Source organism: Phaethon aethereus (genome assembly GCF_964289735.1).
Source record: "Phaethon aethereus genome assembly, chromosome: 16".
NCBI lineage: Eukaryota > Metazoa > Chordata > Aves > Phaethontiformes > Phaethontidae > Phaethon > Phaethon aethereus.
In genome coordinates, this window is record NC_138592.1 from 10,799,685 (window position 1) to 10,824,834 (window position 25,150).

Consider the following 25,150-nt stretch of genomic DNA (forward strand, 5'->3'; position numbering starts at 1 on the left):
CTGAGATAAATCATTTTGACTTCCATCCTGAATTTTGGCACATGAAGGAGATTATTGTTTTAAGCCTTTTGGCTCTGCCTCTTGAGTTTTCCTTCATGGATTTGCAAAGCATTTTTCACCGACTGACCATATCTGGACTCTGACAAAGTATGACCATTTTCAGAACTTTTCAGCACTTTCCTGAAGGCACTTTGGCTTTCTCTTCCATCGGGGGCTCTTTTCTGTCATTTCCTCGCTATGTGTTTTCTTAGAGACACTTTGCACAGAATCACATTGATGACTTTCTTGTGCCTTTTGCATGTTGGAAAGAATAACAGGCCTCACTGCTACTCATGCTTTGAAAACTGAGATCCTCAATAAACCATATGGAGGAGTAACGGCTTCACATTTCTAAATCTGTTCAACATCCTTCTGGTCTTATTTCGAAGCATGTCCATGGGCAGAGGGATGTGCAGGTGGTTTGTGCTTTTTCTCATGTACCGCATTGGGCTAAAACTCGCGTGGAAACAACGGGTATTCCCCTTCCAAAGCACCCATTCCTGTAAGCGCTCAGCCTGCTAGGAGCTCCGCTGGCTGGTTTTCCGAGCGGTGATCCCCAGCCAGCCATGCTGCATCCCTAGGCTCGGGAACGTATGCCAAGTGTGGCCGAAGCCATAGGGATTGTATTTGCCTCTGACTCAAAAATAAGCTTTATGTATTTGAAAGCAGCAGGATTTCCCAGGAGCTTTGGTTCTTGTTACAACCTGGCAGCCACGGAATTGTGAATATTTAGCAGGAATTACAAGGGATGAGCACATAGCGATTACACAATGCAAAACACACAGATTTATGCTGGGCTTGTCACAATTGCGTAGGCTGGTCTGACATACTTCTGGAATATGACGACCTGTATAGCTGCAAAGGTGCTGTGTTATCCATGTTGCTCCCCAGTGATTAGGGCCACACTTAAAAACCAGTGTGTGAGAACCCAAATCCACACCTGTGCACGCAGACCAGGCACCCGCAGCCGAGGCTGCCGAGCGACGCGACAGACACACGCTCCCCACGTACAGTTACGTACCTGCTTCACGGTATGAATGATTTTGAAGAGGGAGGCAGGAGGGTCCCCTGAGGTGATCCCTTTGCTGAATCGGAAAGGTGTAAGAACATACACAATGACCGTTCATCTGGTCCAGTAGCGGATACCAAATTCCCCCAAAGAAGTCAGAGACACACAGACGTGGAGCTGTTACTTGGGTTTCTTCCTTTTACTTTTGCCCGTTGCCCTATGCACGCATTCCCTGGTGATCTCCAAAAGCTGCTGAAACGACACGCCGGGTGCAGAAAGGAATATTAACGGGGGTACAAGGCCAGGAAACCCAGACAGAACGAGAGACAATACTTGCTGAGTTCCCAGGATTTCAGCCCAGGAACGAGGCAGAAGGAAGCTGCTTAGCAAGATTGCTGCTGGTTACTTTGCTCCTCATTTTTTTTTTATTGTGGTGTTTGGGTTTTTTTAACCAAATAATAAATTGAAAATCATGGAGCAAATCAGAACTCTAAACACCAGAGAAAACAGGCGCTGGTTTTGTTTTGGAGCGCACTGGTATGATGCAACTATTACGAGGAAGCCAGCCAGCCAGCAGCTGGAACACGGCGTGGGTCAGTCCCGACCAACACATGAGAATTGTCAGTCCTGTCGCTCCGTGGGCTGCTGAGGGGCCACAGATGCTGTACTGATGTTCACTAGCAAGCCTTTGTTGTGAACTAAATTTTTAAAAAAGCAAAAATCAGTGAAGACAGTACCACTCCCTGTCGCTAAGCCTTGTTTCCTGCTGTGGTAATGAAAAAATACCAGGACATCGCTCTAGGGAAACGCAACCTGCGAGAGCGATAAAAGACAATTACTGTGAGGCGCAGAGGCTGGATTGACATTCAAGACCATGCTGAAACGAACTGGGAGATGAACATCACCACCCCGATCGATCCAGATTGGCGAGTTACCATAAGCAGCCCTGTGGTGATTACAGGCTGTCATCACAATAAGTTGCTTTCGCTCTAGCTGGTCTGAGCCTAATCTGACTTTTACTGCTCTAGTTCCATTTAAAAGAGGAGACCACCACAACTACACAGCCATAAGCTGGGCACTGGCCTGATGCTCGCTGCCCAAGTCACTTTCTGTACGCAGAAATACGAAAATGATAGCAAAAATCTGTTTCCTCACTCCAGGACTTTACGCTTGGCTCTCAGCAAGGCGTGGGGTAAGAGCAGCACCCGAGGGGTAAGGCTGGAAGGTAAGACACCCCGGAAATACTGCTTGGAGCAAATCTCTGCTCTGGGACACCTTACAATTCCCTGCTGAGCAATCCTGTAGCAAACTGCCGCACTAGACAACACAGGGAATGGCTCGTGCTGTATCTTCCACCAAATACTTCTGTGTACCTCATCTGACCCCAGTTAGGGTCCTTCTTAGGCTTCACCCTATATGTACTTATTTACCCAAGCAAATTTTTAGTCTTGAAAACCTCTGGGTTTTAGAGGCAAACATGCTTTCTGGTGCCTCAAGGCCTTAAAATCTGTATCTGTGCTGAAATGCTGAACTTACAATTATCAGAGGGGCTACTCATCAAGTCCAAGCCCTTCTGAGCACCTCCGAGATGAAGCTTCACGACGCTGAGCGAGCTGACAAGGTGCAGTCACTCCCTCCTCCCTCCCAAGCTGCTCCTTCAAGCACAGGGAAACCCTCTTTCTGCTGTGAAAATAAATGAAGGACTTCCCCACCTGAGAAAAGCAAACAGAAAGCACTAAAGCTTGTGAAAATATTTAACATCAGGTTGCATTTCATGGCATTCACTGCTGTCGTCAAGCTCAAAGCCAAAACCACCCAGACTGGATCCATAATGCAGGCAATGACAGCAACTAAATCTCTCAGGTTCCTGAGAGATACATGGGATTAAAATAATACGGGATAATATGATAATAGTATTTCGAGAGGGCCAGGGCTCACATAAAAATATGATAATATGGGATTAAAACTGAAATAACGAAAGAACCGGGAAACAATGTACAACCTAAGAGCTAACTACTGTAACTCCACACCTGCAGTTATCTGTGCAATAGCGGAGGATAAGAGGGTCATTTCACACCTACTCACGCGTTCAGCAAAGCTGTTTTTACTACACCAGCCTGTAGAAAAGGTGCTTCTGCCTTGGTAGGACAGAATAAAGTCCCTAGCCCACATTCAGCAGGCTGCGCCCAGACAAAAGTTCAAACCCACAGGTATGAATGGGAATGAAAACATCAGCGTCAGTATTTTGTGAACAGGGACAGATTTTGTATCCTTAAAGGATTTCCTAAAGCGTGGCCTCAGTGGTAAATTGGAGAGGTTTCAGACCAAGCCGCTTCTAATACTGAATTCAAGGTTCTAGGCAGTAGCGAAAACACACTGGGACTTGTATTCTCGGATAAAGCGCATTCACGACAAATTTCCTATGTTTTTCTCATGCTGATTTCCAAACGTGCCCAAATGACATATTTGCTGTCATTGTCTTGCACTCTCCATTTTACATGCTTTCCTCTGAAGGATTAAACAGAGAGAAAACAGTCTGCTTTAAATGCCTCACAGCGAAAGAAAGAATACCACATATGCCATCAATAATTTAGACGAACAGTTGCTTTGTCAGAAGACAGATGTCTACCGCTGCAGCCAAGGCAAGCAGAGGGTGCGGACTGCAGTAACCTGGGTGCTGCAGCCCAAGGCTCTACCTGCAGACAACAGCTGCTGTTGCCAACACAGATTATTTCTATTTCCATGCAACTTTGATGCTGAAGAGCATCAGTGAGCAACACGTCAACCTCCACCCACTCCTTGAGAGCTCACAATAGGTTGGTTTTGGGGTTTTTTTTTTTCCTTCCTTTTTTGTCTCTCTCATCTGCACAATGATCTACTTTCAGCCTTTTTTTTTTTTCTTTACCCCTCTCTACCATCCTACCCCTTTCCTTTCTCCTGGACTCCCGTGACTCCACTCTCCTGCCGCAGCCAGCCAGGGATGCCTCAGCATTTTCAGAGACATCTCTCTTGCCAGGAGCCCGCGGGTTGTGAAACTGCATCAGTGGACACAGTACCTCCCGTTTCCACCTTCTGAGAAAGAACGGCCAAGAAATGAAGGAGATACAGCCTTGCTAAAAACCTCTTAACTAACAGCACAGACCAATGGAAGCCCTGCTTTAAACATAACCCTATCGAAGCCCCTACTTTCATTGCCTCCTGTCTCAGCCCTTTCCCACCAGCACCTCATCTCTCCAGCAACCTAAATCCTTTTTAGCTCCAGGAAAGTTATAAAAAAAGCCACCACTACTTTGTAATCAGAACAGAGCGTAACCAGGTTTGAGGGTGCTTTATAATGCTGCAGGCACTTCTTTACATAGAACTAAGCATTCTGCATAGTTAAGCGCTGTTTGCACATCCTCTTTACATCGCAACATCATGTCACTCAGCTGCAAGCCTCCTGGAACACTCTTCTATTTTTGCTTACCAAAAGCAATTTCTTTCCATTCCATGCCCTCGGAGCCAACCACTACAGAACAGCAATAGGGAAGAGTCTTTGCCACAAGCAAAACACCCCCCCCCAAAAAAACAGACAAAAAAATCCCCAGAAAACAAAAAAATACTCTGGTACCGTGGCATCATTTTTCATCTCTCTAACTTCCAAATCATGGCAATCAGCAGGGGGGGGGGGGGGGGGGGGGGGGAAATCTTAAAAAACCCCAAATCACTCCCATTCTTCTAGAAACCAAAGCAGTCAGGTCAGGCTATGGCAAAGACGGAGCAATGGTGCACAGTGCCGAGAAGAGCTCTGATCTAGAATGACACTATACCACGCACACATTAAACCGGTGCTCGCTTCCATCATCTGCGGAACACAGAGGGCAGACCCCAAGTGCCATTCCCAGTCAGCACACTCCTGCTGGGTTCGGGTGCGACAATTCACACATTTGGACATAACAGGCTTTGTGGGTTTAGTATCATCTTTATTTTCAATTAATTTTGCCTGTCTTCCTCCATCACGCTCTACTGTTTTTAGCCACAACCTATTTAGCTGAATTTTCCCCAGCACCAAGTCATGGTCCGTTAAGCCTGTCACTGGTACAGCCACATCGCGTGTAACCTCTCAGCACCGCTCCTCTCCCCAGTTCCCACGAGACGGGGAAGGCTCCGCGGAACAGAGGCAGCACAGGATTCAGGGAAGAGATTTCAGAAGAGAGCTGACATTTACATTAAGGATATGCCTATTTATTGCTCTGACATCAACGCTTCCCACAGATTAAATGCATTAAACTACATCACTGAGGGAATACATGACCTAAAACTGCAAAATTACCCTAGACTGGACATGGAAAAAGGTTTCAGAGATACGAGATGAAAAATAATCATTTATATTTACTTTTGTTCCATGCTTTTCTTCCTTCAGCCTTACATCGTAGGGACATACACAATACAAGTGCAGATCTCCTACCATGGGACACACTGTCAGGAAAAGCATGGTAAGGAAGAGCATTTTTCTGAGTACTTCTTGCCCTTGATACTCAACTTTCCTGAAACACTGGTAAAGCTCTTCACCTACTCTTCTGTGCCATATTATAGTTCCAAAGCTTTACAGCAAAGTTGTTCAGCTTGCTGCAAGGCACATGACATTGCTTGTGTTTTGTGATGGCCAGAGGGTAGTTTAAAAATAATCTTTCAGCTTAAATGTTACCACATAATTGCCTGAAATTTCAGGGACTGCACTCAATGCTGATAGTCATTTCCGTCTCTGCTTTTCCAACTTGCAACCTCTATGTTCTCACTGTATACTTTGTTTAAGCACCAAAGTAACCTTCTCACATTCAAATGAATTAACAATTTCCTACTAAACACCTAGGTGAAGCTACTCTTTACACAACACAGTGCTCGCTCCCGAAAAAAAGGACAAAGCTAACTACTGATGCACCAAATGGCACTGTCACGTTACCTTCTCCTTCCTTCATGAGTTCAAGTACATCAGGTATAGTTCTGCTTCAATAAATTAGGCATGTGGTTTTTCCCAGGTAAACATCATTACAGTGACAGACCAACTCCTTTTAACAACAGTTAATTATGAGTTCAGAGTCACAACAGCCTTTTTCCTAGCATTAATTACTTTCATCTTAAGCTTTGGCAAAATACTAAAAAGAGGGGAAAACAAAACAAAGCATGCATCTAGCAGAGGTAAAGAGCATTTATTACTAATCTGTACTCCAGGAGGTGACATGAAGCTATGAAAAGAAGCAATCCCAGGAAACAGGTTTCTGAGTGAACAGAGGTTCACGCAGGCTGATCAAGGAGAAAGAGCTGGGGAAAGAGCTGGAAAAGACTGATTGCAGAGAAGCTGCAGAGATCTGCTTTAAGCTACAGTAGTAAAAACAGGTATTATTTCACTATGAAAAGTGACTTTAGGCTTGTATTCACAACTAAAGCCAGATTTTTCAAAACATTTTTAAATACACCACAACAGCCCCTACAGTTTTTCCATTAAAGTGTGCCATAGGGCCCAACTGGGTGTTTCTCACTTTGTCATGAAAACAGGATTCTTTTTTTTGTGGCTGCTCCACAACCTAAGTTTCAGCACACACAAATAAAGTGACAAACTGAGAATACCATTTAGCACCAGTGAAGCATTCGTGGAATGATTTTGCTTTGAACAAAGACTCTGAGGAAGAATCACAGCCCAGTTTCAGTACGCTTAAAGTCTGAGCTGTTCAGATGGCTCTTACGAAAGATCTGAACTTTCCTGTTTGCCTGATCTTGCCTCCAATGATGCAAACATTTGAAAGCGTCCCAGGTAAGTGAAGAGTGAAATGAATCCAAATCCAGTTAATCTTCCCACTGTGTCCTAGCTGAGACTCCCTTCCTTGCTGGCCCCAGCAGAGGAAAATGTTTTAAGCACCAAGACCAAGAACTGCCTCAGCCACATTGGTCAGGCCAAATGCCGCTTCTGTGAAAGTCCTGTCAGCCCACAAAACAGGCTAGACTTAAACACAGGCAAAGAAAAATGAGCAAACATACACTGAAATGAGTAATATGCCAGTAAGATGCTGGAGACCAAAGTTCCCTAAATAATACCTCAGACACAGACAGTTCTGCAGGAACAAGAGGATTATCGTACTGAATTAACTTTAGTACAGGAAAAAAAAAGGGAGAAAAAGATCAAGTGTTTCTTGTGATTACAGTTGCTGCCTTTTGGAATCTACTACAAAATGTGAACATTTATCTTTAAAATGTTACACTTCAAAAAAACCCCCAACTTAAAACAAATTAACAATACCTGTTGACAGCTGAAAGAAAGCACTTCTGCCTTCAGCAGAGGACATCGAATCCAGCTACTTGCCGCAGCACTGTTTCTCTTTGGCTGCGAATGTGTTGTAGAGAGGCTGTATTTTTATTTTAATGATAAAAGTGTATTTGGGGAGGGAAGGAACTCAGATCAAGGTGATTGCAAATATGTGAACAGAAAATTTGCAACCTTTGCTTTCCAGTTAAAGTACAAGGAATTGCTCTGAAATAGAGGCAAAAAGCGCAAAGAAAAGGCCGGGAGCACAAGGGAACCTTCTAAGGCAACAGTTAGCACATGGTCTCCAGGTACTGAGAGAGACACGTACACCAAGATTTCCAAACTCATAAGCAGTAATACAGCCCATAAGAATTCTTCCATATATTTCAATGGATTAGGCTTTCACTTTGCTACAATAAGCAACTGTTCATGTCTACATAATGCCTGGTGTAACAGGCACACATTAGGAAGCTTGCTTTTGTCAAGCATGGCTTTTGTATTGTTTCTTTTTATACGCTGTACTCTTGAGAATCTGTGCTATATTAACTCATTCAAATACTGCAGAATTATCAGTGACAGTTTGATCGTGCATCTCAGTAGTCACAAAAACACCACGAGACTGGATCATTTAGGGAAACTAAGAGCAGCAACAGTATCTTTACAGACATCAGAAACACATTCTCAAAGACACAAACACTGATAAAGTTTTCTTCTTTCATTGTTTAAATAAAAGCTTTGTGAATAACCGTATCCCACATTATTTCCATAATAAAAAGTTTGTATGACACTGGTTAGAAGTGGACAGAAATATCCATATAGTGATTGCACAAAACATTTCTGAAACTGAAGACAATTTCAGCAAGTCAGTTGGTTTAAAGAAATAGCATTTCCTGTTCCAAGGCCTTGTCTCTATAGCAAAGTTACATAAAGATAACCTAAAATAGAAACTTAAATCTAACGAAATCAATCAGAAAACCTTCTGGGTATATAATCCTTTTCCATGGTGAAAGTGGCTCGCAGTCTAGCTTAACTCTATTGGGAGCAGGCTTACGTTACATCAAAAGAACATCTGCAAATGAATTTGCATTGTTTAAACAAATTTAGTTAAACCCAATATGAGTTAATCAGTGCAAATTTTCCAAAGAGTCAGCTTAAAAGGCAATTCAATGCAAAAATCAAACAGAGGAGCTTGATAGAAAATACATAACCTCCTGAAACAGCTTCTTTCTGTGAGGCGATTTGTACTTTCTAAGGATGCACAAGAACTCCCACTTGCCACTGAATTCAGTGGAAATTCAAGTGAATACAGCTCTCCTCAGAGGCGGACCACAAGCGCGGAATTAACACTGCTGTATTTGTTGCAAGTGCTACTGCTCCCTTGCTGAAAGGGAGCTGTTGAGATGGCAAAAAGAAATGTGCTGGGATTAGACTACAGTGCATCATACCCTATATTCAGCAAAATATCCACCTTGGAGTCAAATGCTCCAGACAGATCCAAGTCTGCTCTCAGATTAGCGGACACTACAGCCTTGCCCGCAGACCTTTTTGGCTGTCTTGCTCACCACAACTGTCAAACAGATTTTGTGCAATTGCAACATGAATAAGCCTTTATGAAAAAATAAAAAGCTTTTCAAGATAAAAACTATGCTAAATGTTTGATTGATATGATGAGTAAACCCATCCCACTTCATACCTATTCATTATATAATACTAGTGTTTTATTCAGTAGTGGGTTTCCAGCCACATCAAAAGCGGCCACAGCTTTATGTGCAATCAAAATTAAGTAGCTTATTGATGGTGCTGGATAAGCAAGAATAAATACTGCTTCAAGCACACTGGTTTGCAGCTCCTGTGATAAACAACACGTTTCATTCACTACCAAGCAGACTAGTCGGGGAAAGAGCAGGTTAAGCTAACTTGTTCATAACACCAGAATGTCATTGTTCTTCTAGAAGAAACATACCACAAAGTACTCCTTGTTTTAAAGTAACTCCTATAAGATTTAAAAAAAAATTAAAACCCCAATTGTCATATTAGACTTTTTAGCAAAATTTGAAGGAGACTGTTTTTTGTGTCAAGAATAAAATGACAAAAATATTATGACAGATACTTCACCTAAGGAGAAAGTTAAGGCTTGTTTTAAGAGTTTCCTTTCCAAAGGCAGGCATGAATTTAAAGTCACAGTCTGCTTAAGACATTACACCTCAGATTTACTCTCTTTGTTGCAGAATGTGCAAACAGCTAAGAAGCATTTGTGGCAAGTTAGTGTATTTAACACTTGTTAACATGAGATGTTCTAGTTTTACAACTGAGCTATATAATGGTTTAACGAATATTGATATTTTCTCAACACTTGGTATCACTGTCATTATTAGAGCTTTCCCGTTAAGGCAATACGAATAGGAATATTAAAAAAAAGTATGAGGTTTGGATCATCCACAATCTTTTGACATAAATAAATCAAAAAAAGAGGGAGTATTCATTTGAGATCAGTCAAGCTCTTAAAGAGCAAAAGCCTCTGTCAGCCTTGGACCTGCTCCTCCATTTATTAGTAAAAGAAACAGATCCAACTTCCAATTTCTTTGCTGAGAATGCTAGTCAGCAGCTCCTAAACAAGAGCAGACCTGTTCCAATACCAATTTTTTTTTTGTCTCCCAGGGAAGAAGCTCATTACCACCTGCCAGCCATCAGGTAGTACAGATTTGGTTTCCTTCAGCCCATCACCTTGTTCCTTACAGTGGTAATACTGTAACCGTTCCTACATTCAACTACTCCAGCACTGAAAGCAAAATCCCAAAATTTTAAAGGTTATTTTATCTGCTATAACTATATTTCTTTGAACTTAAAGGTATATTTGGAAGAGGTAGTCCAGGAGAAAAGGGTTTCAAGTACCAAAATCTGTATGTCCCATACCAAGCTGACAGACCTATCAGCACACCGAGAAGCTTTTGACTGAAGTCATGGAAATACACGGCAGTGCAGAGAAACATGAACACCCAGATCATGGTGAGAAAACACAAGGAAACAAAGAGGCCGTTGATCACAACACGCAGCTTAGAGTTCTGGTCTACGGACAAGCCTTCCAGCACAGCCACTTCCTCCACAATCATCAGAGCACAGTACGAGAGCAGAAAACAGTGCCCCGAGATATCAAAACCATTCCAGATCCCGTTGTCTTGGTGGCACTCCTGCTTAGTGGCATACAGCCGGCGAGGCTCGCTGAGTTTACCCGAGGTAGAGCACATGCCGGTGAGATTCTCAATATACATGAAGAGTCCAGTGCAGACGTACCAGATGGCAGTGCCCACTAACAGTGCACTGAGACGCCGGAGCACCATCAAAATGCTCTTCGTGGGACCATAGAGGAACTTGCTCTCAGCAAACTGGTAGGTGGTGACTGCGATGAAGGGCAGCAGAAGCCAGAACGTCCATGCCCAAGCCACCTTCACAAAATACCTGCCAGAGAAAAGCCAGAGAAACATGCATGTGTGAAACTTCACAGGATCTGGGTAAGTGGTGGTGCTTGAAGACGTAGTTTTTCAAGGTCAGTGTTCAGAACCATCAAAATTAAGACACTTGTGCCCTCCCCTCAAAGTAAAGCATAGCTAAAATCTTAACCCTCTCCCCATTATTTCTCTCAGGCCCAACACCTTAATACTTCCTCAAGCGGGTACTTCAACTGTCTCCCAGGCAGCACTCCCTAGGACCTTAAGCCCTTGTTCAGACTTGCGGTTCAGTTTTGCAATCACTTTTACGCTGTAAACCCTCTCAACTCTGCCCTACTCAAAATGCAGCTGCAAAGAATATATTTTTAGCTTGCCACCCTGACCACAATAACCCTTTCTCTGACTCCTTTCCTCCATCTCAATTATGTTTGCTTTCAAAGCCCTTCACAACCTCAGATCAGCCTCTTAATACTGAGTAAGATAGCCAGAAGGGCTGACTCGTTTCCCTAATCAGCCCATGAAGCTTTTCCTGCATCATCACCTTATAAAATAAATGAAACAGCACAATGTGTTTGTTCCTTTGCTGTCCTTCCAGTTGATTAGAGCTTTCCTTTGGCACACACAAATCCTTCCATGTCTGAATTCACTCTCAGTCTTGAAAATTTTTGCTGTGATGCCTATAAAATCTTGAAAACCAGCTGATGGTGTACAGATATCCTGTTTAGCAGGAGACAGTATTGCATAACTAGTGTTCTTTTCAAATCTTGAAGTGGAGCATGTGCACGTGAATTTACTAACAAATTAAGGAGACCACAGTCTACAATCTTCTTTCTCCCATCAGCACCTTCCAATGCAGCTTGCTTCCCATCAGCTGGTGGGAGAGGGGAACTGTGCACCCCCTCGTTACCCACATCCCAGTTTGAAAAACAAAGACAGCAGAATCCCCAGCTGTGGCTGAGCTATAGCTAGACACACATAGTCATCATCACCATCTCAGCATCGAAGACAAAACCAAGTAGGAACAGAGTTCTGTATCTTCATTAAAACCCTAACAAAAAATGTCAGAGCCTTGCCCAGGATTTTGAGGAGTACCTCCTTCCTCTTAATTTTACAGCAGAAGTGGCATCTGTGTGGCAACTACAGCTGCTACCATGGAATAGTAATTGAAAATAAAGTCCTCATTCTATTGAGATGATTAAAAGCAGAAAAGGCTGCGAACAGACTTGCTGCCAGCAAACCAGCAGGTAAGTGATCTGTGGGGAAAAAAATTGCTTCAGGATCTGTCAGTACAGATAACCTTCCTCTATTTAAAAAGAGAGAATTGAACTGTAGTACCTTTTTACTGCAAGACCAGTTTCACTCTCTAAGCATCCATGCCAATCCTTCTTTTCAATCACACTAAAAGCAGTTCCTCTCCCACATGTTGCTAAATGACAAATTCAAATCAATAAAGTACAAAATTCCTCATGTCCCGGTGGAAAACAGCAATTTTAGCTTTACTTTCTGATCTGTAGCAGGTAAAACACACATGCACTGGCCCAGCTCATCGCCTTCCTCATGCCCTTCAAAGTGTTCAAATGTAGTTTTAAAGAATGACTAAGCCAGTTAAATCATTGCCTACATACTGGAAAAGGATGGCAGTAACTCTGCTTTTACACAAGACTCTAAAAGACTTATTTTCTTCAGCTTGTTTTGAAATCAGTTCAGTAACTACCAGCTTACTCAAATATGAGGAATTACCTGCGAGCTTAAGAAGGGAAAAAAACTCCTTTTTTTCCTCTTCCAATAAAAACAGAGCCAGAAACTCCAGTTCTGCAGTCTTACAGTCCTGTACACCTCAGCAGAGGTCAGGGCCAGGAGATCTAACAGCAGCCGCCACAGGCAGCACTTCCAACAGCCCGCAACCTCCGCTCAGGAACTCACCGCCTCTCCCGCAGCCCGGGCCGCACCGAGCTAAGCAAAGCCCAGCTCCCGAGCCTGCCCGCCCCACCGGGCCCCTCTGCCGGAGCAGGCGGGTGCCCCCAGCCCTCTATGGTCCCCCCTCCCCGCCGCTGCTGCCGCAGCAAAGGCCTGCCGGCGCCCCGCGACGGCCCCTCCGCCCCGGGAGAGGACACGGGGCCATAGCAGAGCGGCACAGCCCCCGCGCCCCACCCGCTGCAGTTAAGACCGGGCGCCCTCAGCCCTACGAGACCGCTCTAGCGCTCCGCTCCCCCCACCGCCCCTCCTCACACGTTGAGCGGGTTACGCTTGTTCCGCATGGGCGTCTCGGGCACCAGGTCGCCGTCCTTAAGGGCGGACCCGAGGAGGACGATAGCAAGCAGCAACCACGGCAGCCGGCGGCGCACCTGCCCGGCGGCCAGCCCGGCCCGCAGCCCGCGGCCGCACAGCTCCAGCCGCTCCATCGCGCGCCGCCGCCACACCCGCTCGGCCGCCGTACCGCGTCACGTGGGCGCCGGCCCCTCCCTCCGCCGCGCCGCTCGAGCGCCCCCTCGCGGCACCCGCCACGCTGGAACGCGACGGGGACTGTGCGCATGCGTACTGCCGCGCGGTCGCTGCGGGCGGGAGGGCGCCCCCTGCAGGGCCCGGCGCGAGTCTGTTGCAGAAGCTGGTCCGTTACGGTACGGGATCTGCCGGGGAGCCGTGTGTCCCGCTGCGGGCGGGGCCCTCGCTGCGTGTCTGTGACGGAGGAACAAAACATGTGCTCAGAAACTTCCATTTCCCGCTCTCACGTGCCAGAATAATAACAGAGATTACGTTTTGCATCCGTCGCCAGAGGGGCAGGTTGCTTCCAGACCGGAGCGTCAGAGGCCGTACGGGGCTCACGAGCTGTGCTATCTATACCACAGAGTCACAGAGTCATTTACGTTGGAAAAGAGCTCTGAGATCTGAGTCCAGCCGTTAACCCAGCACTGCCGGGTCCACCAGTAACCCACGTCCCTGCGCTCCACATCTACGCGTCTTCTAAATCCCTCCCGGGCTGGCGACTCCACCGCTTCCCTGGGCAGCCTGTTCCAGTGCTTGGCAGCCCCTTCGGTGAAGAAACTTTTCCTAATATCCAACCTAAACCTCCCCTGGTGCAACTTGAGGCCCTTTTGTCTCATCCTATAAATGAGCATCCGCTACTTCTAGAATAAGGTGCCAGCTCCTCTGAAAGAGGTTGTCTTACCATAATATTCAAGAGAAAAATTGAGAATCCCCTCACTCAGTAGAATTTTTTTTTTTACTTTTTTTCTGGGGCTTAAGAAAGAGAGAGAAATTATTTCTGGGGCTCCTAATGCTCCTGCCCCTTTTCACTATTATAGCTGAAAGTGGTGTCCGAGCATTGGCTCTCACTGTGGTATTTGAGACCTATTCACCTATTGAACTGCTGCCGCTGTCGCTTCAACTTAGTTTTTAAAAAATTAAAAAAGCATCAGCAGGCGGAGAAATGGCTGAATGAACAAAGAGCCTTTATTCATCCCAACGGCCTCAGTACTAAAAATGTGAGAGGGGGGAAAAAAAGGCAGACCCTATCTAAAACAGGATGGGAAAGTATTTCTTGCCAGAGCGCGTTTCAAAGCTGGTTTGCAGCCATTGTCAGCAAATCTACGACAACATCTGGGCTGAAAGAGCAGAAGAACACATCAAAGCAGCTCCAGTAGATATGGAGAGTTTCAGCTAAGGAGGTTATGCAGGGTAAATGGCATTTGGCAATTTATTATATGTTGTTTTTAATAAGACTGCTGTGGCCATGTCTAGCACTTCCAGCCACAGCATTGTACCCCTGAATTAGAAAGGACAGACAGCTGCGTTCACTCAAACGAGTGAGGATAAGAGGGGCTGGGAGCAGGTTTTACAGAGTCCGGCATTGTCTGCCTAAATCCCCCTCTGCCTTTGAAACCTTGCCTCCTCTGCTTCCCAGGTTTGGGTCTCTGATCTCCAGACTGTTTGCAATGCCTGCGAGCTGGAGGTGGCGAGCTGCTCGGCTGGTTGCTAATGAAGCATGCTGTGGTGTCTACCACACGGCAGGAGGATTTCATAAGCTTGGCACCTGTTCCAGATGAATGGAATTGATGGCATGGGCTGGAAATGTGTCTATCTTCAGCCCAGCTTGAAATGTCTGAGGATTATCTCCATAAATCGCGGATTCTTGCGAGGGCAGTGAGCAAAGCTCAGCCGGGTCCAGGTGTCCTGCAGATTTAGAGTAAATCTCTACTTTCGGGCCATGTATTTGCTGCCATGTGTACCAGCCAAGGCCAATAGTCCTTCTGAGGAGCCGATCGCCGTTCCTCTGTAAAGAATCAGGGAAGCAGAATTTAGGTCTTTTTAAAACTGCAGAAAAAGCTTTTATTCATAAACAGGAAACAAGGTTTGTTCTAGGGGGACTGCAGAAGGTTCCCAAAGAGCTCTCACAGACACCTGGTCGAGCTGTGAGAGGTATAAACCATACTAAATGGAATTAATTTGTCAGCTATAGTAGATGTGGCTATACTTCCCTTTCTTCCTATCTTTTTCCTTAACTTCACCAAACCATTGCCTGATTCAAGCTGAAATCTTCCAGACTATTTGATTTAAAAATATTGGGGTGGTTTTTTTGTTTGTGGGGTGTTTTTTTTGTTTAATTTGGACCAAGGCACCCAACAAATTGTTTCACTTTTATTGAGAAATCACATTTTGCCTCTAAAAAGTATGGAGGGGAAGATTCATTAGGGCCTGTAGAACCATTTTCGGAGCTGAAGAGTGGTTGGTAAGCCTTGTCCCTGCATGCCCAGTCACCCAGAGCTTAGGGCACTTACTTGGACAGGCGATGTGGAGATCCCAGCCTCCTGAGCAGAAATTTGAAGTAAGAAAGATCCAACACGCCTGGGAAAAACATCCTTACTCCTGAGCTGTGGCAGGTTTGGGGGAAATCTTTCCTGGTTATAGAGTTCGTGTTGTATCAGGTATTTCACTATTCATTGGAGCAAGAACAATGACACTGAGTTGTTAGCTATTTTAAATAATTAAGTTGCTTAGAAAATGAATTTTTCTCATTTTGGTGATTCTGTTAATTGTCCGTTAGTCACTTCAATTGCAAAGAAGTCTGTCTTGCTGATGTGAGACTATGTTACGGATATCTTCAGCAGAACTGAGGATCCTCATGGGGAAAGAGTCACCCCAGTCTCAGTATATCGTCAGCAGAAAGACGACTGTAGTGACCCTTGTCAAGAGCCCAGGGCAACTGAACACCTAGTTTGGGTACTTAAAATTAGGTGCAGAGAAATTCAGACCTACTTGCAAGACAGTGGCATCTTGCTCAGGCTTATGGTGCTGCACTGTGATCTGCTGCTATTTTGACAATGAGAAAATGATGCTGTATCCAAGCATGCTGCCGCAGTGTCACAGCCTCACGCATAAATGTCATGAGGCCCCTACTCACACGTTCTTCCTGCTAAACACACTCAAAAATGTTGCATGCTAGGAGAAGGCAAGATCTTTACTGAAAAGTTGACTGTGCCTTAAAGCCATTTGCAGGATGAGTTACTGGGGTTTAATTCTTCAGCCCTGGAGGACCTTCAGCCCCAGCAAGGGAGCCTTCCCACACTGAAAAATAAACTGGCAAAGGTTTGGAGGTTTGCTATGGAGCAGGACCAAGAAGTTTGAACTGAAATCTCAGCAGCTCACTGAAACTAAATCTCTTGACTGTGCTAAATACGAATCTTTCTTTTTTTTTTTTTTTTGGTGAGATTGTTGTGTCCACTGCTCTCTGCTGCAACCAGGGAGGATGCCTGAAGGAGGAGGAGAAAAGAGCTACCCACATACAAAACACAAGCAATGGTTCTTTCCTGACCCGAGTTTGGGCTAAGGTGGGCTGTCACAGGTGAGGGTCACACACCGCAGGGAGGTGCGCTCCAGGGGCACCAGGAGGAGATGGTGGGTGCCCCCCGAGCACGCTGCCCGGTGGGACCGGCAGAGCCCCCGGCCTGTGGCTGCACGCTTGGCGGGACCGAGTTACCCGGCTAGTAATGGCCCATTCAGACCTGGAAGACCCCTTCCCTGTCTCACAGCAATTCCCACATCCCACAGCCTACCCACCACTGCCTGCCCAGGGGGGCCAGCTGTGCCCTTGCCGGCCCCCAGCCCTTCCCGTTGGAAGCCAGGTGCTCATGGCAGCCGTGCTGCCCCTTCCTTGCCGAGCCTCCCCTGCTCTCTGTTTTCCTTGGTGAGCGCTGCTCACATCTCCATGATTGATTGTGTTTGAGTTTGATCCTGGAGCGTCCTGGGATGTTTGCATGAGAGGTGCTACGTAAGCATAATTTGTGCTGTATTTTCTCTGCCTAATAGGAGCTTAAGCTGGGAGTTTAAGATAGTTTTGGCCCTTTGCTGAGACACTGTTCATCAACTTCAGTGCTTTCACCTCCACAACCTTCTCTATTTGCTGTCAGTTAAAAAAAAAAAATAAATTGTGCTTTGTTCCCTTATGTCAGTGATGCCTTTGAAATGCAGCCTGGGGCAGAGGCGTAGCAGTCTTCCCCTCACACTGGCCTAGATCTTTGCTGCCCAACTCTGTCGGGGAAGGATGCTCTTCCTGCGAGCCCCGCTCTTGTCATTGGTCTGGGCAGAACCAAGGTTAAATCTTGTTCCTGTGAGCAGACGCTGCCTTATTTACAGCAGAGCTGCTGAATCAGGAGACAGAAGGGAGACGATGGTAACTCACCACCTGCGTGGCTGCCCAAACAAATGGGAAAGGTCTTTCCCAGTCCTGAAACACCAAGAATTTTGGAAAAAGGTGTAGAAATTAACCCCAGGGAATTTGTACAGACTGAACCATTGCTGGACCTGGCATAAAAACCTCAGCAGGTCACACATTTCCGCTCCAACTCTCCTCAAATGAATAGGAAGGGTATGATCTGAGCTGCAGGGAATTTTCAGCATACTTGGTGGTTATATTCAAAGATCAAAATATTTTGGGATACAGGTCAAAGCATAATAAAGGACCAATTCAGTTTTCAGTGGCGCAAACTTTATTAATGCTACATATTAATACCTACTGTGACAAAATATTTACATTTCTTGCTCCGCACAGCCAGATTGCAGCAGAGCAGACTAATGACAGGTTTTAATTTACAGGAGAGAATGGTCTTGTGATGAGGATGGACTCCAAGGAGCTGGGTCTAGTTAGTGGCTCTGACAAACTCCCTCTCCAGCCTTAGGCAAGTCCCTCAGCCTCTGTATCCCCATCCCCTGAGCAGGATACGGGAGAGGTTCTGTTCTCCTCCTTCCTAAATTTCTTTCAGAGACAATTCTGAGGTTGCAAAGGGGCACAATAATGATCTGAAGAGCTTAAAAATAACCAGAGTTCACAAAGATGTAGAATAGTTACTCTTCCTACAATACAAATTAAACAGCCCGTTAGCAGATGAAGTGGGAATGAGATCACACCTGAAAAAATACATATAATTCATGTGATTAAGTGTACATGTGCTCGGGCATGAAATGGTCTTAATTAGTCATGTTTATCTATAATTACCTGACTTCCTCAAGCAGCTGTGGTGGTTGTATGTGCAGCTCCTTGCTGAAATATTCCTCTTTTTTTGCACAGCATATAATGCCTGCCTTCCGTGTTCGCCAAAGAGAATCCTCAGCCCCAACACCTGCGTATTTGAATTGAGTCTCGCTGCGGTGTCTTTTGAGGGTAGCTGCTGGGTAGGTTTCTCCCTGCAGGCTGAGTGGGCAGCGCTCTCCGAGCAGCACGGCCACTGGGAAGAAACTCCTGCCCAGCCCGATGAACCTTTCTGTTAGCCATGTGCTAGAAGTGTTATTTGTTGTTTCCATTTATTCCCTTTCTATAACGATTATCAATCACAGGTCAAACATCATGCAAAACTCACAACGATGATATCCATGAAACCCTTTGCTGGGTGGCCCTTGAGCTGCTGTACAAATACATAGCTTTTTTTTTTAAAAGGAAGAAACTAATATTTATTGGAACTGATCAAATATGGGAAGGAAATGATCTATATTTATTCATTCAAATTCACAGATACAGTTTTTTCAAGCTTTACTGGTGCATTTTTAGGTCATACATTTGCAGGAAAGAATCAGAGTCATATGTTCAGGTGTAAAATTTGGAAGTGACTTTGTGTTGGTTAGCTGTAGGAACCACAGCTAGTAGTTCCTGTTTCTTGACTGGATAGCTGGTACAACCAGCCACATAAGATGAGTTGTAGCTATTTCACTCAAATATATAATTACAAATATTAAATGTATAACTAAAAATAATATAAGTACATAATATTTAATCTGTGCTTTAGTGGCTTGGTTAATTATATAAGTGTTCACTGGAAATGTGATTTGAATTTGCCCTGACCATAATCACTATTGAAATGTTCTGTAGACGCAAAATAATAGTTACAAAAGATGTTCAGAGGGTATGCTGGATAGCCATTGCACTCAAGATTGTCATAGTCTTAATTTGGATGCTTAAGTTAATAGAATGTTAAGACTTGTTCAGTTTTTTACCTATGTATTTGCTGCATTCAGTGAGTGGAATACCGCCTGCGCTCTTTCACTGCAGGGCTGCCTGCCCCATATCTCAGCCTTCCTCAGAAGAAATAAGGATGCCCAAGGCCACAGAGTTTATCAGTGTGGTCATCAACAACCGGTGGCATCTGAAAGACAAAAAATGGGCAGAAAGACAGCGAGGTGAGGGTCTGTCTAAGCGTGAAGAGCTCTGAGCAATGCCCGGGTCAGCCATCCCTGGGATTAGGGCAGTGAAGAAATGAGTTTGCCTCAAGAAGCCAAGAGCTGTACTGATGCCTGGGCTCTGGCTTATCACTATTCTTCCCAGCCAGGACTCTTTCCTGCAGGAGTTTGGGAGCACTTGCTTCGCTGTGTGTACCTGTGGGGTCCCACCAGGTATAGAAGAACTGCCATTGGGATTAAATGCTCCCAAACAGCAAATGAAGCCTGAAGTATTTGTTAGAGAACATCCTACAGCTTCTTCAAGGCATCTCATGAGATGTCACTGTCAGGCACAAGAGGTTGGCAGGGCCATTACTGGTCTGTTATGGTCTGGCCCAGTTTCCCAACACGAAGTAGACCAGACTGGCTGCATTCGGCTCTTGCCAAGGAAGCGCATCCCAGTCCGCCAAGGAACAGAGCATCTCCGACACTACAGCAGTCCAGTCTGCTCCTTACAATCAGAGGAAGGTATGGAGGGTGGTCAACAGTGCACGGAGAGGGGAGTCACTCACAGCCCAAGGAAGAGGAGGGTGATGGAGATTGCAATCCTGCTGCTGGTGTTCTGAGAATAAACATTTCCCCTCATCCCCAGCTTTAAGTCTGGTGAAAAATAAAATTAAAGCCAAATCCTAGTGCCTTAACTAAATCAGAACATTTACCAGCTTCACTTAAACAGGATTCTTTTCACAAGTGTTTATTTGTACAGTTCAAACAAGCTATTTTTTTAAAAATATGAGCCCACCACAGATATGTGACTCAGCCCAATCTCTGTTGACAACATTCAGGGGCTAGGAAAAAAAAATACATGAGAAGCATGTTCTGCCACTTTGCTGGAAAAAAGCCTTTCTTCAGGCTGTTTGTGTAATGGAGGTTCCAAACAACTGGCAAAGCAGATCTTACCTTGGCGCGGGGAGCTGAGCAGCACCCTGCGAGATGATGGAAGATGCCAGCGCTGCATCAGGTGCCCTGCAAGGAGGACGGGGGACATGGTTCCTCTCCTTGTAGAGCAGCATTTTTCCATGCTGGGGACAGCTCGCTCCCCCCGAAACGTCAGCATTGCTGGGGCTTTGAACTCCGCTTCAAAGCTGGAGCTGGAGCGGGGTTTCTGTAAACCCAGAGAAACAGGTAAATATTTGTCAGGGTCAATTAACCCTCCCCATCACCTCAATGGTCATCTGTGCAAGACGGCTGGAGGGGTTTCGGCAGGCACAGAAGGGAGCCTTGTTGATTTACTGAACCACTTTGGGAGGCATGTAGACACAAAACACTGTGGCAAGGGGACCTGGAGGTTTTCCCCTTAGCACGGTCCATGAACTTATGGAGACTTCTCATCCTTTCCATCACTGGAGCAGGCAGAAGAGGTAGGTCCTGTTTTTGTCTGGGAAGGAGAGGAGAGAACCCATCCTGCTCCGGTAGCTTTATAACTGCTTCATTCATCCCAGTTACTCCAGATGGGCATCAGCTGTTCACAGAGCCTGATTGCTCCTTGTATCTCCCACCTGCTATCACTGGTTTAATGGTGGACCTTGTGAGCCAGCCACGCCAGAGGATGTGACATCATATAACATTTCCATGAATTTATCAAGTTCCAGTGTCTGACATTCCCACAACCTAATTACAGTGGTTCAAGGTGCTGGTTTTGGAAAGAGGGTTTTGCTGGGCCCCTCCATCCCTGGTGTCTGTACTGCAGCAGCCCATACGTGGAGGGGGATGATGCAGCCACCCAGCAGCTAGCCCAAGCCACCCACCAGAATGCCAGACTCTCTCTCTTACCAGCACAGTGTGAAAATACCAGCTTAAAGAGAAAAAAGGGAAGAGAGAAACTAGAAACAGCTGAGCACCAGCTGAGAAGAATGCAGAAGAATGGGGCTCATTCCTCACCCCGCTGCCTGAACCTGAGCTGGCACCCGCCTTGCTCAGACATGGGCCCTGGGGCAATGCCACCCTCCCCTTCTCTCGGCCACGAACCGCAGCTGGATGTTGTCAATCCCAAAAGGAAGCGCTGGGGCTGTAATGGGGTCCAGCTGGGAACTGCGTGCAGCCCCTGCGGGGGTCTTTTCCCCTCGGCTCTGGGAGGATGCTGGGGGAGGCTCCGGGAGTGCCCCGCTCCCGGCTCCCGGCTCCCGGAGTGCAGTGCTGCTGCACGGCTCTCGCTGCCCCTGGTTTCGGGCAGGGGAAGCCAGGCGCGGGGGCCCAGCCACCCCGGCGGGCTCGGCTCGGCAGCAACACCTGGGCAGCAGCCGGGACGCTGGGGTAAAACGGCGCTTCGTGTCTGCCGCTTGCAGAAAAGCAAGTGGAGCGAGGAGAGGGACGTGCCAAAGGCAACAGCTGCCTCGGTGAGCTCAGCGTTTGCTGTCCTGCGCGACGCCGGCCGCGGGGCGGACGGGCTCTGTCCTTTCCCTCACCGAGCACCTCCCTCCCCCCGCCGGTGCCTCTGTGGGAGCTGGCACCAGCACATCTGTCAGCAAGATGAAGGCTGGGTTGTACTGGGCTTGCCTGCGCGGGATAGTTGAATCTCCCTAGCCGCGGCGGGGAGGACGAGGCAGCATGAGCCTCCTCAGCCGTGGTCCTTATGGGCCACCGCAAGCCCAGGTCCCCGCGGGGCGCGTGCTCCCGGTGCTGGCGCGTGCCCAGCCTCGCTGCCGTTTCCTCCCCATCACTCGTGGCAAGGTCACGCTAGCACGGACGTGTCAGCACAAGCCGTCGCCAGACCTTTGTGGTGCTGCGGAGGCAGAGCCCGAGTGACAGACAGAGCCGCCGATGCTCTGCAGGAATCCCCGCTCCAGATCTTTCTGTCCTTCACAGGGCAGACGCTGGGGACCCTGGGCTCAGTGGAGCTGCCGGCACTCAGAGCACCCTCAGACCAGATAGTTATCTTCAGATGAGGTGTCCCCATTCCAGGGTTTTCAGGGACTCACATGTCAGCGCATCCTCTGGCTGGGGAAAAAAGCCCCCAGGGGAGCACGTCTCCACGCTGGGAGAGATGTGGAGAGAATCGTCCCCATTTTGGGTGTGTTCAGTTAAACTTCAGATCGCTGGCTTGGACCTTGCAAGGCTTTGGTTGTAATCCGATTCCCTTCTGTATCTTCCTAGATATGTTGGGTTTTTATCCCTCAGTGTATTTTAAACATTCTTCATTTATCCCTGGCAGATCAAAGCGCACACACATCAGGGAGGCATGCCCTGCTGGGACAGTCACCCCCATGTCCCCCCTCCACAAGTGTCCTGGCTGAGCAACCCAGACCGTGCACTGACACACCAACCCCTTCCCCAGGGCCAGCAAAGGGGAACCTCCCTGCACGGGACCCTTTCCTGGTGGGAGCCCCCCAAGACGGCTCCTCCCCACTGGCAGCGGGATCAGCTGGGGGCACCACCGAGGCAGCCCCGGTGCCCACGGCCGCAAGCACAGTGATGTTCATCCTGCCCAGCACCGGAGCCCCGGCCGTGCCGCAGCTGGGCTGATGGGCAGCGGAAAGCTCTCTGGGGTTTACAGCCATGCTTCAGGCTCTTTGGGTGGGAATAATTCACTGCCAGGCAGGTTAGCCCACAACTGAAGAAAGTTCGCTGGCTTCTTGTTTGATATTAAGCTTGCACAGGGTGGTATCTGGAAGTAACCTTCCCTGCGGCCGCTGTGGCCAGTGACCCAACCTTCATCACTTCTCAACAGGCCGGGAAATACATCCCGGCATGAAGCAACACAAACTCTGTTTTAACGCTCAGAGCGGAGGGGTAATGATCCCCCGAGCACATGCACCAGCGAGCACCGATGCTTGCACCAGGTCGTGGGCAAGGTGGGTCGTGGGCAAGGGGCTGATGGCAGAGGGCAGCCACTTTCATTTGAGAGACAGGGAAGATTTGACATAGGCTCTGCACTGCAAGCCTGGGTTCTTCTCTTTTCCTCTGTGCAGAGATTATTTATAAAGATGTTGTGCTGTTCGCTGCTTGTTTTCCATTTCAAAACTCTGCAGGATAGCCCAGCACGGGAAGGAGGCATCGGTGTGCTCCTCACGCCACCTTTGGCTCTTCTTGCTGAGCTTCTGCATCCCAAAACCATGCCCATGCCCATCTCCCAGCCTGACCCTCTCCCAGCTTCTGCAGCACAATGTAGCTCCACAGGGACGCTGTGACACTGACACAACACGTCTGACCAGGGTCTCCAGCTGCACGGTTCCTCACAGGCTTTTACCTTCTTGGAGCAACAAGATTCATCACTTGTGGCAGACAGGGCGTCTAAGTGAGTTCAGGGACTGCAGCTCCTTCTTGCAGCGTCCGGCACAGGCTAAGCCCAGGGAGCTCCTTTCTTTATATCACCCGGCAAATAACTTTTGGAGTCAGAGCTCTTGATTTTCATTCCTTCGTACCTCACATACGTGCGTGGCTCAGCCTCGGTGTAACAAATCCAAAAAATTTTGGATGATCAAGTGCATGCAGACCCCCAACATGCACATTTTGCTGTAATAAACATAGAGTCTAAGACAGAGGAGGAGCAGATGATGCCTCGGTAAGTCTGGCACAAGGCAGCAGTAATGGTATGTCTACGGGCTCTGCAATCCCTGCCCGGTGTTCCAGAGCAGAGGCAGCACGAGCTGTGTTTGCAGGGCAGCGTGGTCTTCCTTAGGCGAAAGCTAAGGAAATAAGGTGGAAAAGAGCATCCCCAGGCCCTCGTTTTTTGTTTTTCCAGCCTTTGTCCAGCTTTGAGCAAAACAGTTCTTGCAAACATCTGAGCCTCCATGGTTGAACCTGAGAAATTTCATGTCTAGGCAGACAGAAATCTGGTGGCTTGGATCCAGCCATCTGGACGTGGGAAAGCTTGGAAGTCCCATGAGAAAAGGGAGATTTCTTGGCAAAGATTCACAAAAAAAATCTTTACGGGAGAGTGGAGGGGTGAAAATACAAAGTGTTGATCAAGCTGCTCCCATTCTACGGGCAGAAGTGAGAAAGCCCTGAGATGTGCGGGTGCAGCGAGGGTTTTTAAAAATGAGCAGAATTATTTGAGGCTCCTTTCAGCTTCAATGCCTGAAACAGGCAGATGGCACAAAGATCCTGCGTAGTCCTGCCCGGCTCACCTGGAAGGGCAGGACCAGCTCTGATGCGGGGCCAGTCATCGGCATCCCTCAAAGGCCTCTGGTAGACGTGATCTGCGCAATAATAGGGGTGGAGAAAGGTGCATGGAAAGTGGTTTGCCCAGTGTCACTCAGGAGACCAAAAGCTTCAGGTTTACACCCCATCTCACCCTCCACTACGGCACTGCTGGCCGCCCCGGGGAGCCCCAGGAGAGCTGAGCCGCTGCCGTTTCTCAGCCTTGCATAGATGTTAATGCTCCGAGAGCCCATATGGGCACGTCTCTGCTTCCCAAAGCCCCCGTCACCTCCGGACACCCCAGGGAGGTCCTGTGCTGTGTCCTTCCTCCTGCATCACCTTCCTGCCCTCACTAGAGTCTGCTTTTAAAGCTGGCCAGGCTTTGAGTGATCGCCACCCACCTGAGCCACGTTCTCCTCCCCGCTGGACATGGCCCAGACAGACCCTGGGGAGAAGCAGCACCTTCAGGAGACCTCGTCCCAATGTCCCGAGGAAAGATAAACCACCATAAACATCCCCCTCCTCCTTCAGGGCTGGGGAGGAAAAGCAGGATCGATTTTAGCCCCACTTTTATTTCATCTGAGCCAAAAAAAC

General features: G+C 47.2%; 1 protein-coding gene across 1 annotated transcript; it reads right to left on the reverse strand.

The window, feature by feature from the left end:
* Nucleotides 1–10,141: 10,141 nt before the first annotated feature.
* On the reverse strand, nt 10,142–13,176 carry FITM2 (fat storage inducing transmembrane protein 2; the record flags this gene model as incomplete). Its single annotated transcript, XM_082007339.1, has 2 exons — nt 10,142–10,784; nt 13,004–13,176. 2 exons carry the CDS (start codon nt 13,174–13,176, stop codon nt 10,142–10,144), a joined length of 816 nt encoding a protein of 271 aa, XP_081863465.1.
* Between the last annotated feature and the right edge of the window lie 11,974 nt (nt 13,177–25,150).